We start from the raw sequence: 14,332 nt of genomic DNA on the forward strand, positions 1-14,332 counted from the left end.
CATAACACAGACTGTCTCAAGAAGGCACAGTGGTTGCTGCCAGAGGAATCTGTTCAGGCCAGTGTGACCTCTACAGGATAGAGAAAAATGTAGTCAAAAACCATGGAATTTTTTAGTTAAAATTTCTTCTCCTTTTAACAATTTGCATGTAAAAAGATCCTCCAGGGATATTAAGATAGCTTAGTCCTGTTTATGAACCTGGCTTTCTGTTGGAGTTACGGACTGAAACAAAAGTTTCTGGGAATCTTTACCAAGAAAGCTTAGTCATTCATTCACTTAGGAAACAGCTATGGCAATTTCAGGCGTTAGTCACTACACCTTTCTGTCAGAGGTTTAGGTCTCTAAATTGAACTCAGCAGAGTGGGATTTGTGAATATTTCTCAGCTATTTATATGAAAATCCGTGGTTTAGTTTAACCTGTCCATGGGGGGTGATACAAGCTAAACCGTTAGCTTACGCTGAAGCGGCTGAGAAGAGTTGGATCTCTGTTCTGGTGACTTCCTGTTTGAAGCTGTAATCCTCGGGAGAGGACAATAATAAACAGCTGATAAAATCTGGTAGCTTCTAAAATGTTGCAGCTGTTTACTAAGTGAACTTACCTGCAAGTCCTCTTATTCTTAGCAGAGGTAATTTGAAACGTCATTTGGTTTTGTTAGCCTTGTGCTGCTTAAACCGAGTATCTGCAGGCATAGAGTTTCAAAAGGAGATTGTGAGTAACTGCTGCTTTCTAGAGTGATAAGCTTAAAAAGATTTTTTTTGGTGTTACCTTTCAAGTCTATGAGATAGGGCGCAAACCTTTTTCTGACTTACTCATTGTTAATCTTCTATCTCTTGGCTTCAAATCTAAAATACTTCAGACTTTCACGTCAGATACTTAAACTTTCTTTGTATTAGCTTTCTGTAGTCAATTTCCTTCAGATCTAGCCAGAAAACTCCAGGTTTTAGAAGATTGAGGTTTAGTGAGTAAACTTGGAATGTGTTAGGTTTTTGCTGCAATAATATATAATATCTATCTGTATATATTCTTTGTTATAATAAGCATGGCCGTGAGTGGATTTCTGGCCAATACACATCAGGAGAACAGAGTTTGGTGGCTTTTAGCAGAATTCCATTTTCACAGATACCTGATGGTAGTTCTTGTATTTAAAAATTTGGCTGAATACCAGTTAACCAAGAGGTACATGTTTTATTAACTGCAGCAAGGACAGGATTACATGATTTAACTTTGAGGTTGTTTTTCTTATTTTTCTTCTAGCATTCTCTCCCACCAAGTGCGTACGCCACGGTTAAGGCCTATTCAAATTTTGATGCTGACCGGGATGCTGCAACCCTGGAAACAGCCATCAAGACCAAAGGTGAGGAACATGGGCTGTGGCTTTGATTCTACTTGGAAGATAGAATGCTGGTGAGAAAGGGGGGGAAAAAAAAAAAAAAAAAAAAGAGGTACTGTGTCTCAAGACCGACGTTGTAATATCCTTACTCTAGGATACCTATTTTAGGAGGTGTTGGCTTTCTCAGACCTCACTGATGAAATCTGGACCAAGTTAGATTTTGAACTCTGTAAATGCATGCTTTGAATATGCTTTTGAAGTTTGTAGCCAAGAGCTGTTGAGGTTATCACTGAAAATGTTCATTTTTTCTCTTGACTTACCAGTACTTCAAATTCTACTTTTCTGCCACTACGAATGAAGTGTCAACTTCTGTGGCAGTGATTTGGGACCAAGCTCTGAATCATGGATTTCTACTGGATTGTTGGATTGGACATTTCTTCTTCCTTTCAGCTCTCCAGGCAGCTGAATAGGGATGGTTTAAACATTTTTCTCCTGGGTTTTGAACTAAATGCTCATGTATCTTGTATATAACTTGGGGTCAAAGAAAGTCCTAGAAACAACAAAATCTGGTTTCTGAAATGATGTTGCAGTATTTCAGGCACAGGGCAATGTGAGAGTCCTCTGCTGCTCTGAGCCAGGCTTTCAGGTAGGCTTCCATCTCCTTATAGCAGTGCCAGGATCCACCACTTCCACTGACTGGTAGGAGACCATGATGGAGCAGGGGAGAGATGCAGCTGCATGGAAAAGCCTGGTGTACTGAAACAATCAGGAGTATAGGGAGTGTGAACTACAACTCTGAAGTAATACCTTGGTGATACTCCCAGGGCAGTGATCCTCTGTCCTTGTCCTGCTCTGTAACAAAGAAAGGGTGTGCCACACTTTCCAGACTTCTCCAGGCCAGGGGAGCAACAGCTGGGTGTAGCTGGAACTGCCAAGTCTTTTGTCTACATGTCAGGAGAGGGAGAGATTTAAAAGCCAAACAGTTTCTCATCAGAAAGAAGTGCAGAGTCTTCCATCAGTGCCAACAAAGCACACGTTTGACTTGCTATAACATGTAAAGTATTGCCCCTCCCTAACAAGCATGAAGCTTCCTTTCAAGATTTCTTAATTTAATGAGCAGACAAGGGATTTCTCCAGTTAAAGTAGATTCATTTCTGATTTTGAATCATTTTATGGTTTGTTCTTATTTTTAAAATCCTTGCAAGAGAGGAGTAAGTGTCATCGTGTTTGGCAGAAGATGCTTTGTGTGTATGTAGAGTTTTGTCTAGCCTTAATAATTTTTAACAGCTCTGATTATAGGGCAAATCTAAACATGTCAAACATATCGTCAGACTTTCAGGATAGGTTCAAATTTACACATTTTAACACTCAAGCTGTTAATTAATGCGAAAGGGAATTGCAATATACTAGATAGTCCAAAAGCTTTTCCAGTCAGGAAAGTCAAGCTCATGTCGTTTTTTCACTTTCTTCCAGCAAAGATAAACAGTTTGAGTTTGGTTTTAAGATACATGGAAACATTTCATTAGAGAGACGATTCCCAACCCTTTGAACAAATAATAGGGAAACTTATTCATGGACCTGCATGTTTGTAGGATTGAGGTTCTCTCTGCTTATTAGCTTGTTATCCAGGAGCTTTTTGGGGAAGGTGGCTTTAAAGGTTTTAATCTTCCACCATAAAGACTCTCTCAAAGGAAGTATTCCTGGGGGAAATGAAGAACAAGAGTGTTAGAACCCTTCTTCCAGGTACTGTTTCCTTGCACTTTGGTGCTTGGTTACAGGATATTTTTATCTGCTAATTCAGCAAATTTGCTAAAATGTGAACTCTCTAAAATATATGTGGGCTTTTTTCCAAATGAAAATTCTGAATCATCCAGACAAGAATTGATTTTCTACAAACAGTGATGTAAACAGCTACACAGGGAAATTCTTCTGCAAGAAAACATTTTAAAATGTTTCTGGGAAATATCTTCATAGTTTTTGAGCTAAAATGTAACACTCATAATGAACAAACTACATACCTGCAGCAGCTACCTTTTGCCTAGGAAGTATCACCGATTCTCTAGCAATTAGTTTGCATTGTATGTGGAAGGTAGAAATAAGCAATGTAAGTCATCATAGGATTGTGAAGAGTGATATAACCTGTTCATCTTGTTTTAAGACAGCGAGAGAGATATAACAGGTTATAAATACATAAGCAAGCTCTTTTTGTGGTTGAGGTGGTCAGTTTCAAAAAAACCCATGGATACAAGAACCAAGCGTTTTGGCTAGTCTATGCAGGATAAAGGACTTGTGGTACCTGAAACACATGCCTCTTCTTTGTTTTGAAAATCTAGGTCTTAACATGCTATAATGGGCCTGTATTTCACAATCATCAAAGTAGTCTTTCAAATTGTATCCTTTATAGCAGTACTATGGAAATTATATCCCGTGGAGTCTTATCTCTGGGAAAAATCATTTGGGGATACCTTCTGCGTTTTTATATAAACAATATGCAAGTACGGTATTTGCGGTCAGGGTGGGCCAGTTTTGAAGAGTTACCATCCAATTAATTATCCAGCTGTTTCCCAGTAATGCAAGCTCCCTGACTCAGAGTCTTGAATCTCCATTTTGGTGATTGTGTGTAAAATGGGTAAAACTTATTGTAAAATTGGCTGAACAACAGCCGTATACTTCTTTTAGGGCAAAGATCTGGGGTAGAGTGTCTGACTGTTCTGCTCTGTATAGTATTTAAATGTTCCAGCATTCATTCACACTCTTCAGATTAATTCCTCAGAGGTTAGCCAGCTATTTATCTATTGTGGGATCTGTGGGAAATACTGTGATATGTTTATTGAGGCTTACATCTATCTGCAAAAACTATACTGCACAAATACGTTGCCCAGCCCTTGGCTGGGCTTTGCGTGGAGTTGAATTAAATGCAGGGGTTTTATCTATATCCAACAGCCTAGAAAGGGAGATGTGCAAAAATGGCTCTAGATGATATAAAACCAGTTTGTAGCTAGCAATAGTTCAACCTAGAGTTTGCGTAATGCAAATAACTTGTTACAGTTCTGGCTTGTTCCTTTTGTAATAAATGTCATTGCTATGCCAGTTTCATTTTTATGCTATTTAGTTTTTCTGTAGCGAGTTCATCTAGTGCCTTAGCATGTCCTTTGTAAATGTTGGCTTTTTGCTGTATAGGACAAGAGACTGTTTAATTTCTGTATAACGCTCCATTGTGCCCTGTGCATACATTAGCTCAAGTATATGAGCCTAAATAGAGGAAAGTAACTAACTAGCAGAGTACTAACAGAGCATACGTTAAGTTTCCTTTTAATTCGTTGTAGGAAAGAAGACTGCTGAAGTGTCTATTTTCTGTTTTGGAGTTATTCCTTAGCATTGTGGCTTTGTGTCTCGAATACTGTGTTAAATAATTTTATTGTCAGACTAGGTTATGAATAGTTAATTACTTGCAACCTAAACCACAACCTTTTATTGAGGTCTCATGGTACGCTTTTTTTATTCCATGGCTGGCAGAATTCAAACACCGATTTGTTGTAGGAAAGTGCTTAGAGCATACATCTATAATAAAGTCATCATGCGCAGAAACTGGTAAAATGATGAGGTATAAACCATAACAGGGGTCTTCTGTGAGATTGAATTCACTGTTCATATAGTATATCCAACATGCCCATACCTTTTAACAGAGTTTTTAATGTTATGAAGTAAATGTTTAGAGGAAATCTGCTGGCATGCCGGTGGGGGACGATAGTGCCTGAAATCCACCAAACTGCATCAGTCACATATTCAGAATATTAATAGTATCGGTAAAGAAATATCTCATTGCAACATGGTTTGGCTTTGGTGAAATCTTGCTACACAAAATAGCAGAGCTGAAATTATGGTCTTATTTTATCTAAATTTTTCCCTTTCACTCCAGTGGGATCAGGGTTTTATCCAAGGAAAATAAGATGCTGCAGATCATGAGCTCAGTCAAATAGTCCTAGGACTGTGTTGGTACCAGATACACAAATGGTGTTGAGGTCTCACAAGGGCTAATCACGTACATCTCCCACTAATAATTTCAGGCCAGCTGCAATCCCATTTCATTCATTCATGTAGACTGATGATCTCTGTAGTACCCAGATGCTGTTAGGACAGAAATAGCTTCTGGTATTCTGTCCATGCTGTCTTTGAAAATGAAATTTAAGACAACAGACTTTCAGTAAATGATCTGAATGAATGTATACCAGCTCTTGCAAAATGAAAGTATGCTAGCTCTGTTCTCACCTCATCCTAGAAAGTTAAGCGACTGCCCATATCATCCATTTTGTTCAGAACAATGCTGGTGTGGTTGTTTTGGCCCATGGAAATTCAAGTACAGTGTCTTTTAGGCCAAAAACTTAAAAACTCTAACTGATCATTTTGGTTATATTAATTTCCTCTTTTTTTGCTGATTGAGCCATAGCACTGCAATCTTACCAGTGCAACAGATTGCCTCTTTTAGAAGAAAAGTTATTAATCAGGGGTGGGGTGGGGGTGTGTAAGATCTACTCCTCCCCCCCCCCCATCAAATACATTTCCACCTGCAAGGATTTTTCTTATTAAAACAAAAATTGTGAACCACAATGTCTAATTTTCAGTTGCCCATTGATAGAAATGCACTGATAAAATCTGCTCAGCCAGAATAAATTTGGAAATAAACTTTTGTTTCGTTACCCTGAAACTTCCAGAGCTTTTAGTGAACAGCAAAGAAAAGCGTTTGAGCTGCTCTCCTGCTCCACCCCACCTCAGCAGATATGAGTCAGCATCCTGTCCATGCAGCGCGATTCCCAAGTGTGAAGTACAAGCACTTATTTTCCGTTAAATGCCAGAGCAATGAGTTAACTTCATATTTCTATCCACAACGCATACGAATAAGGAACTCGGATGCAGTCATTTGTGGGCTTCTAATTTATCACAATTGTGATAAAACTTGAAAATGTCATTTGCCATTTTTGAATGCCAAGAATGGTTCAAATTTAGAATGTATTAGAAAGCTTAAGACATTGGCTTATGCTGTGGCCCTGCAACAGCTGAAAGGCCCAATGTCTGTGTGTCTGTCTGTGTGTGGCCGTTTCTGGACTGGGAGAATTTGTTTTCTTTTATAAAATGGGAACACTTTAAAATGTGCAGGAGTAGATTATGGCTGAAATGTGCAGTCAGCGTGTTTTCAAACCAAAATTTGTAACTAAGACATAGGATGCTTTCCAGGGCCTTTTGACATTTGCAGGCCAAGCTTGTGTGAATAAGAGCACTGATGTAGGTCTGCCTCAGCATGAGCTAAGGACATGAGGCTATCAAGTACAGTACTTCGTCATGAAAAATGTGGTGAAGAGGGAGAAAGGAGTTTTGGATTTGACTCATTTTAGATTCTGTAGCTAGGGGCTAAAAGTCTTTTGCCACATTCGTACTTTATATGATTAATTTTATAATATCTGTTGAAGTCCTTTGTTTCAAGTTGCTGTGAGGTTGCTTTGAGTAATAAGGAAAATAAACGTAGATGGATTCTGGCAGGGATCTGAGTCCCGCTAGTAGCTGCTGATCCAGTCCTTACTTTCTGCTTTTATCAAAAAAATCATCATTTACCCCAATGTGTGTGCAAATGTGAAGGAAGCTATTCATAACACTTGTAGTAAATGGAGAGACCTGAGTTGACACTCTGGGCTTGTTCTGACCTCTAGATTAGAGCCACCTACTTGCTTCAAAACCTGGCATGCAACTCACCAGAAAAAATAGCTAGTTATTCTTTTGCAACAGAAAGATAATGTGTAGGCACTGTATTAGATGTGCAATATTTAGAAATAGTTTTGCCTCTTCTAAGCTTCATCTGGTCAGTCTAGAAATAGTCCAAAACAAATGGTGACACAGCATAGCTATAGGTTAGCTTCATATTTGAGCATAACAATGAGAGCTGTTCCAGCTGTCTCCTCTGTCCATCCATTTATAAGCTATGCTAACTCTTCTGTTTGGAAGACTATTATCTGGACATTACTTCCAGCTGTGCTGTTATTCTCCACCTGCACTTGAATGGCATGTCCAGACAGCTTTGGTTAACCAATAATGTACTTGAAATACAAAAGGACATTTTACCTAGGGGCTGAATTCGGTGATATAGACACAAATGTGCATTGGAGAATTGGGGAAGGGGACTCAAATTCTTTTACTTGTATCTTTTTATAAAGCACTCTAAGAAAAAGATTATAATTGTCCTACAGAAATGTAGTTGGGTTTGCTATTTTAAACAGGGTAAGAAAATTAAATTCAAATTGAGATTTTACTTGCGCAAGCTACTGTATCCTCACCCAGGCCTTTGGAAATTTCAACCACCTACCATTTGATTAAGTACACCCGGGCTGACCTTTTAAATTCTGTTCAGATACATTAATTGTTAAAGTGTGCCACACTGTTTCTTATTTGTTACTCCAACTCTTTGCCCCCCCTCCCCAGCTGCTCTGTATCTGTTGCTAACAATTCTTTTGTTTTACCTTGTGGCAGGGGGGCTTGCATTTCTAAACATTTTCCTTTGAGTAATGGAGACTGGCTTCTTGCAAGGGCGGTTTCTATAAGGTATCATAGTAAGAGAAAGTATTTTAATATAACTTTAATGCTTAGTTAAGGGAATATAAATACAGTTTGTTTGGCTTTTTTTTCTGTTGATGTGAGTAAACAAAGGTGGTGTGGTTTAACCCCAGCCAGCAACTATGCACCACACAGCCGCTCACTCACTCCCCCCTGGTGGGATGGGGGAGAGAATCGGAAGGGTGAAAGGGAGAAAACTGATGGGTTGAGATAAAGACGGTTTAATAGGTAAAGCAAAAGCCGCGTGCACAAGCAAAGCAAAGCAAGGAATTCATTCACTACTTCCCATCAGCAGACAGGTGTGCAGCCATCTCCAGGAAAGCAGGGCTCCGTCACGTGTAACGGTTACTTGGGAAGACAAACGCCATCACTCTGAACGTCCCCCCCTTCCTTCTTCTTCCCCCAGCTTTATATGCTGAGCATGATGTCATAGGGTATGGAATAGCCCTTTGGTCAGTCTGGGTCAGCTGTCCTGGGTGTGCTCCCGCCCGGCTTCTTGTGCGCTGGGCAGAGAATGGGAAGCTGAAAAGTCCTTGACTGGTATAAGCCCTACTTAGCAATAACTAAAACACCGGTGTGTTATCAACGCTATTCTCACTAAATCCAAAACACAGCGCTCTACCAGCTACTAAGAAGAAAATTAACTCTATCCCAGCTGAAACCAGGACAAAAGGGTAGCTGTCCTTGCAGAGAGCGCTTTGAGAGACATGGATGTTTGCAGGGCATGGTAATTGTACGTCCATTAGGTTAGAGCCCTATCACACGATACAGAGATAAGTCAGATGCTCCAGGTTCATCTCAAGAAGCTCAGGACCCTCCAGTCCAACCAGGCTTTGGGATATCTTCTGAGTTGCCAAGATCAAGCTGTAGATAAGAATTGTGATCAGAGGAAGAACAATGCCAGTCCAAAGAATGCAAGTTCAGGAGAATCTAGTTTGAAAGCAGCGAGTGAAGTGACGAAAACAAGAGGGAATCTGAAGTGCAAGTTAATAGCAGTAGGCAGGAGCAAGTGGAAAAGTCCCAAGATGCTGCCTGCATTGGAAGGAACATAGAGTAGCAAGTAGCTGTATTTAGGAAGCAGCATCTGGAAATCCTGCTTCCTGTACAACAAAAAAGCTTTTTCTCTGTATGCATTGACCTGCACTGATGACCCCTACAGGATCTAAAGCTGTGGTGTGCATTGGGTTCTAACGACAGCCAGAGTATCTAACCCTAGATGCATGCTTTGGCTTTTAACTTATAATAAATCTTAATGATCTCCTTGCATTCAGCCTGCAGTTGCATTTAAGTGAATGGATTTGGAAAACTTCACTTAAAACACAACATTTACTGATATGTAGTTCACTCACTTAAAAGATAGGTTGGGAGTTTGACCATCCAAGTCCTCTAGGCGTGCTAGTTAAAACTCATCATGGATCTTCGAGTGATGATTTAAAAAAAAAAAAAAAAAGCACATACATAGTTCTTCCAGTGTCAAAAACCCCTTCTGTCTTCTGAGCCGCTGGGAGAATGAAATATACTGTTTTATTTTCCCGTTTTTATGTTTGGAGTGATAGTTACGTGACTACGGGTTAAATAGAAAATAGCTGCTCTATTAAGAAGCCTTAATTGAAAACACTTTACCAAAACGACAGGGCAGGCTTTAGTAAGTACAAGTTCATGTCAGTTTTAAAGCCTGTGCTCTTGAGCAACTTTTTGCAGAATACTGAGTGACTGAACACAAGTATGCAGACGCACAAGTGAAGCAGAAAGCAGAAGTAGCAAAGTTGGTCGCACACTAGACTTTGTTGAGGTGTATACATGCCTGGGTACATGAAGATCTGCATCGCATCAAAAATTTGGGCTGTAATTGGTTACCCCTTCTCCAAGGCCAGGACGTGACATGTACTAACTAAGGAGAGCTGTTGAGCTCTGCTCCAGACAGCACCTATGCTATGTTTTGAGTATCAGAGAACATGTTAATACAAAGAGAACAGTAACAAGAAAGCTTCTTTAACTCTTTGTCTTATGTCTTTGTAGGTGTGGATGAGGTCACCATCATCAACATCCTGACAAACCGGAGCAATGAACAGAGGCAGGATATTGCTTTTGCCTATCAGAGGAGAACCAAAAAGGTAGCAAAATATGAAGAAATACCAAGTATTGAGTATTTTTCTTGTGGACAGTTAGATTTCTGTTGTGCAAAAATCTGCAAGATTTTCTTGCGTGTTTCACAGTTAACTGGGTGCAAACTGGAGAGAAATATTATTTGGTTTATCTTTTCACTGAAATTAAAGATGTGTCTACTTTGTCCATGCTGTCACAGTTTAGGACTGGTGGGACTTCCAAATTTGTTGAGTATGCACAACTGGGACTGAAATTTGTGGGAGACAGTGGTTTCCTGCACCTCCAGAAATCATGATATCAAACATATCAGCCAGCCACAGGATTCCCTGGTGAAATATGCTAAGGAATAGTGAAAAGCCTCAGTTTGAAGGAAAAGATGAAAGGCAGATGCTTTAGGGGATTGATTTTTTGGTTAAGACAACTCAGGATAAGGAAAGTATTCTGTTTCTGTTCACAGAGCTAGCTTACATGAGAAAAGACTGCAGTCAGTTGTGCTACAAACGTTGCAGATGTGGAACAAAGTGATAGAATGAGTTGAACTATCACTAGATATTATCCTGTCAGAAATACCTTAGGTACTGATCTATTGATGGAGAGAAATCTGTAAAACGTGCAGAATTCTGCATCTTCTTCTTGCAGAAGTCTTGCTATCTGGAAGGCAAGAGCTGTTCTCTTGACTTTTGAAGTTTTGAGAATCTTAATGATAATTGAATTTTTCTGCCCACAGAAAAAGAGGAAACTCATATAGAGTTAGGATTATGATGAATGTATCTCTTTCAGGTTTGCCAGACCCCAAATGGTAGTCCTCCAATAGCAGCCCAGAATGCTCATCTGAAACCAAACGTAAATCTAGAGTTAAATTTTGGAAATTCACCACCTTTTATGCATGGCTGATAGAGGCATATGCAGAAGCACGCACAAGTTGGATGCATGTCTGTGTGCACACGTCTGCACCCTGGCAGTCACGCCCTGTGGGCACTGGGAGAATCGTGCACATAAGTGGACCCTAGTAGTGAAATGTATCACTTAAAGCTTTTTGTTAAATGATTTGCATGACCACAAAAATGCACAGTCAAGAAAATCTGCAACTTTTTTCATCTGTTTCTCTGTCACCTTTTTTCCTTGCTGTGACCCAAGAGCAAACTGAACTTACAAAGTTTAACAAGTGCCAAAGAACAAAGCAGTCTGTAGAAACAATGGAAATTTGCAGTAGAAACCACTCAGTGAAATAAACAAGTGAATGGCAAGAGAGGAGGAAGTGGGATATGAAAAGACATGTAGGTATATCTTCTAGGGACAGTACCTCATGATTTTCTTTGGCAATGGGTTGTGCAGACTTCTTTGGCAATGTGTTGTGTTGTCCTAGGCTGCTTGTTTTGCGTGTTGCAGGATTTCTCAATAGATCATTATAATTTTAAAAAGTCACAGATGTACCTCTATTTTCATTTCTTTAACTTGAGCTGTGCCTAGTTACTTTTGGTAATCTTGAGGAACGGTGTTTGATCTATGCAATCTTTCCCCATCACCAGCATTAATGGAGCTACCAGTGAATACTGGGGGTTCTGCATGTGTGTCTTCGTATGTGTCTGGTCAGTCCTAACTGCTGCCAATAATCTTTAATTTTGAAATGAACTGCTAATATCCAGATGCTCATTTGGAATACTTAGTAAAACCTTTTCTCTTTGCTATTTAGAAATTAATGATACCTGTCAGTTATCTGCTTCCCACTTCTCTCTTAGAGCACTCCTAGCCGTGGCAAAGAATGGCGGAGTGGAGACTCTGCTTTCCTGGCAGGGGGAGAAGACCTTATTTCTCCAGAAGCCTGCTAATAGGAGGGCAAGTGCTTGGTTCAGTTTGAGGTGTTTTGTTGCAGTTATTTTGGTAAATCCTGCTGTAGTGATTTGTATTTTCTTCAGCCTTCACACCAAAGTGCAAAGATTGCAAAAACTTCACTCAACTAACTGGAATTCATGGGATTGTCTTAAAACTTATTATAGAGATATAGAGTATCTTTCCTGTTTCAGCTGATGTCTGAAGAACCTGTTTTCACACAAATAAATGATGGAACACTGTATCCAAAATTGAATTATTGTACTAAAATGTTTCTTAGACTAAAGCAGCTAGATGCCCAAAACCCCCATTCACTGTCTTGGTCAATCCATGCAGTGAGTGCATACAGTATTAGCATATACTAGTGCCTTGCATTAAATGGGTGACTCTGGAAATGAACCGAGTGCCTTGGCTCTTTTTCTCTCTGGTACAAACTTCTCTGCAATTTTGCTGAGGTCACTTTCTCTACCCCCTTTTCCCCTGCCCCTCAAGTTTCCTCTGCCTACAAATTGTTAGTGTAGAAACCAGCAATTGAAATGCAGCAATTCTCTTAGGAATGCTACAGACTTAACTTCAGCTTAGGGAATACATTGATCTGTGTGAACCTCAGACTTGATCCCAGGGATTTCAACTTTGTAACTATACTACAATGAAGCTGATAATTAGCATTATTCAAGTTGCATCTGAAACCCATAAAAGAGGACACACCTCTGACTTTATTTGCTACAGATTTGCATGCATCCTGTGAAGTGAACATATCTGACTGTTTCTTTCTCTAGGATTGTCTGACAATTAACAATAGAGACTTTTGTTACACTCTTCTGATAGTTTCCTTGAAGACAGGGATAATATTTCTGTGCTCAGGGACGATTTTTTCTCCTTAGCTCGCTGTTTGGGAACTGGGCCTGTACAGTGGAATAACTGTGCAGTCAATTTTCCGATGTCTCAGCTAGTAAAGGGCTGGGATAACAGGAAAAACACAAATGATACAGGGCTACTGGGAAAAGTAGGGGAGTATGATGGAGAAGCACTGACTGCAGGGAGTCAAACTCAGATCCATCTGTGCTTATTAGCCCCAACAAAGTGTCAGTGCTTCAAGACTGGAGCGGAGCTGTTCAGATGTGTCTGCACCATGCTTCCCAGCACTTTGTCAGCCACCAGTGGATTTCTTCTTATTTTCAAAGGATGAGAAAAAATTCCTTTGCCCTAATTTCTTTCTTAGGCTTTCACAAAAGAAAAGCTCTTTATGTTCTGTTTCCTTGTCAATTGTGTAAGAAACACTGTTGCAGGCTTGGAGACTTAAAGCACTACAGGCTAAATTCTCTGGAGATCAGAAGTGAGCTTTAATTTTTTTCTTCCATCATCCCTCCTTTTTTACAGGAACTTTCTGCAGCACTCAAGTCTGCTCTGTCAGGTCATTTGGAGGCAGTGATCTTGGGCTTGCTGAAGACACCAGCACAGTATGATGCCTCTGAACTGAAAGCTGCCATGAAGGTAAATGAGCTTTGAAATTTAAGTATGTTAGTCTGATGTCGCTGTCTGAAGAATGAGTATGGACTTGATATCCAAGGCCACAGTTTTCAAACATGTCCACTGATGATTTTTTTTTTTAAGTACTACAGTTTAAGTGTCCAGCTGCAAGGCATCCAAAATGAGAGAAATTCTGGAACCATGTGATTTTTAAACTGTTAATTAAATCCTCTCTTTAAGGAAAAAAATCATTTTCATCAGGTCAGGAATAACTGATAGGCTGCTCTGGCTGGTTGCTGCTTTGCTGACTGCTCTTAAAAACAATATATAGGTTAATAGTACAAAAAAACATTAAGAGAGCAGCTGTTAGCTGCTCCACCACCACCCCCCCCCCCCAAAAAAAAAAAACAACTCAAACCCCCAACCCCAAAAAACCAACCCAGTATGGAGATGGTAACTCTTTAATTATGGGCCAAATCCCTTCTTTGAGTAATTAGATGCTGCCCTCTTCTGGTTTAAGTAGAGGCTATCCATAATTTACTGTGAATCAGATTCGTTTGGTGGTTTTGTTGGTTTTGGTTTTTTTGATGTCTTACATCTGATATGTCATATTTAGGATGACCATATACTTATATAGCGTTTATGCTGTATTTACAGCCCAAAGACCAAGCCATTACCTCAGAGTAGCCACAAATGTGGAATATTCTATTCTCTCCATAGGTCAGCTATTCCCAGCTCCCAAGTACCTAGTCTAATGTTCTGAATTTGCCTGAGCTTAAATCTGACTTGGTACATAGAGCATAATAAGCTATGACATGGGAATCAAAGTTGGGTAAAGCAAACTTATCATTGAGGAGTTAATTATTTTTCTGGTACACATTCTTATGTAATATTTAAAAAATCTTAAATTTTATTAGCTTTCATTTTTCCCCAGATACCTAATAGAACCACTCTGTGGAAAGCTTTTCTAATTATCTTAGCTGTGAGCCATTTTT

The 14,332-nt window shown here is 39.6% G+C and overlaps 1 protein-coding gene across 2 annotated transcripts in view; it reads left to right on the forward strand.

Annotated features, from left to right (window-relative positions):
- ANXA2 (annexin A2) overlaps positions 1 to 14,332 on the forward strand; it is a 30,047-nt gene that overhangs the window by 7,935 nt on the left and 7,780 nt on the right. Inside the window, exons 3-6 of one of the 2 annotated variants that reach the window (XM_087743976.1) lie at positions 1,256 to 1,355; positions 9,951 to 10,045; positions 10,818 to 10,880; positions 13,248 to 13,361. In XM_087743976.1, the coding sequence (XP_087600102.1) occupies positions 1,256 to 1,355; positions 9,951 to 10,045; positions 10,818 to 10,880; positions 13,248 to 13,361 (372 nt within the window). The remainder of the gene's footprint in view (positions 1 to 1,255; positions 1,356 to 9,950; positions 10,046 to 10,817; positions 10,881 to 13,247; positions 13,362 to 14,332) is intronic. The other variant, XM_087743975.1, reaches the window with a different exon arrangement.

The sequence above is a fragment of the Nipponia nippon genome, unplaced genomic scaffold (genome assembly GCF_047370975.1).
Source record: "Nipponia nippon isolate SJK-2023a ecotype South Korea unplaced genomic scaffold, ASM4737097v1 scaffold_9, whole genome shotgun sequence".
Classification (NCBI taxonomy): domain Eukaryota; kingdom Metazoa; phylum Chordata; class Aves; order Pelecaniformes; family Threskiornithidae; genus Nipponia; species Nipponia nippon.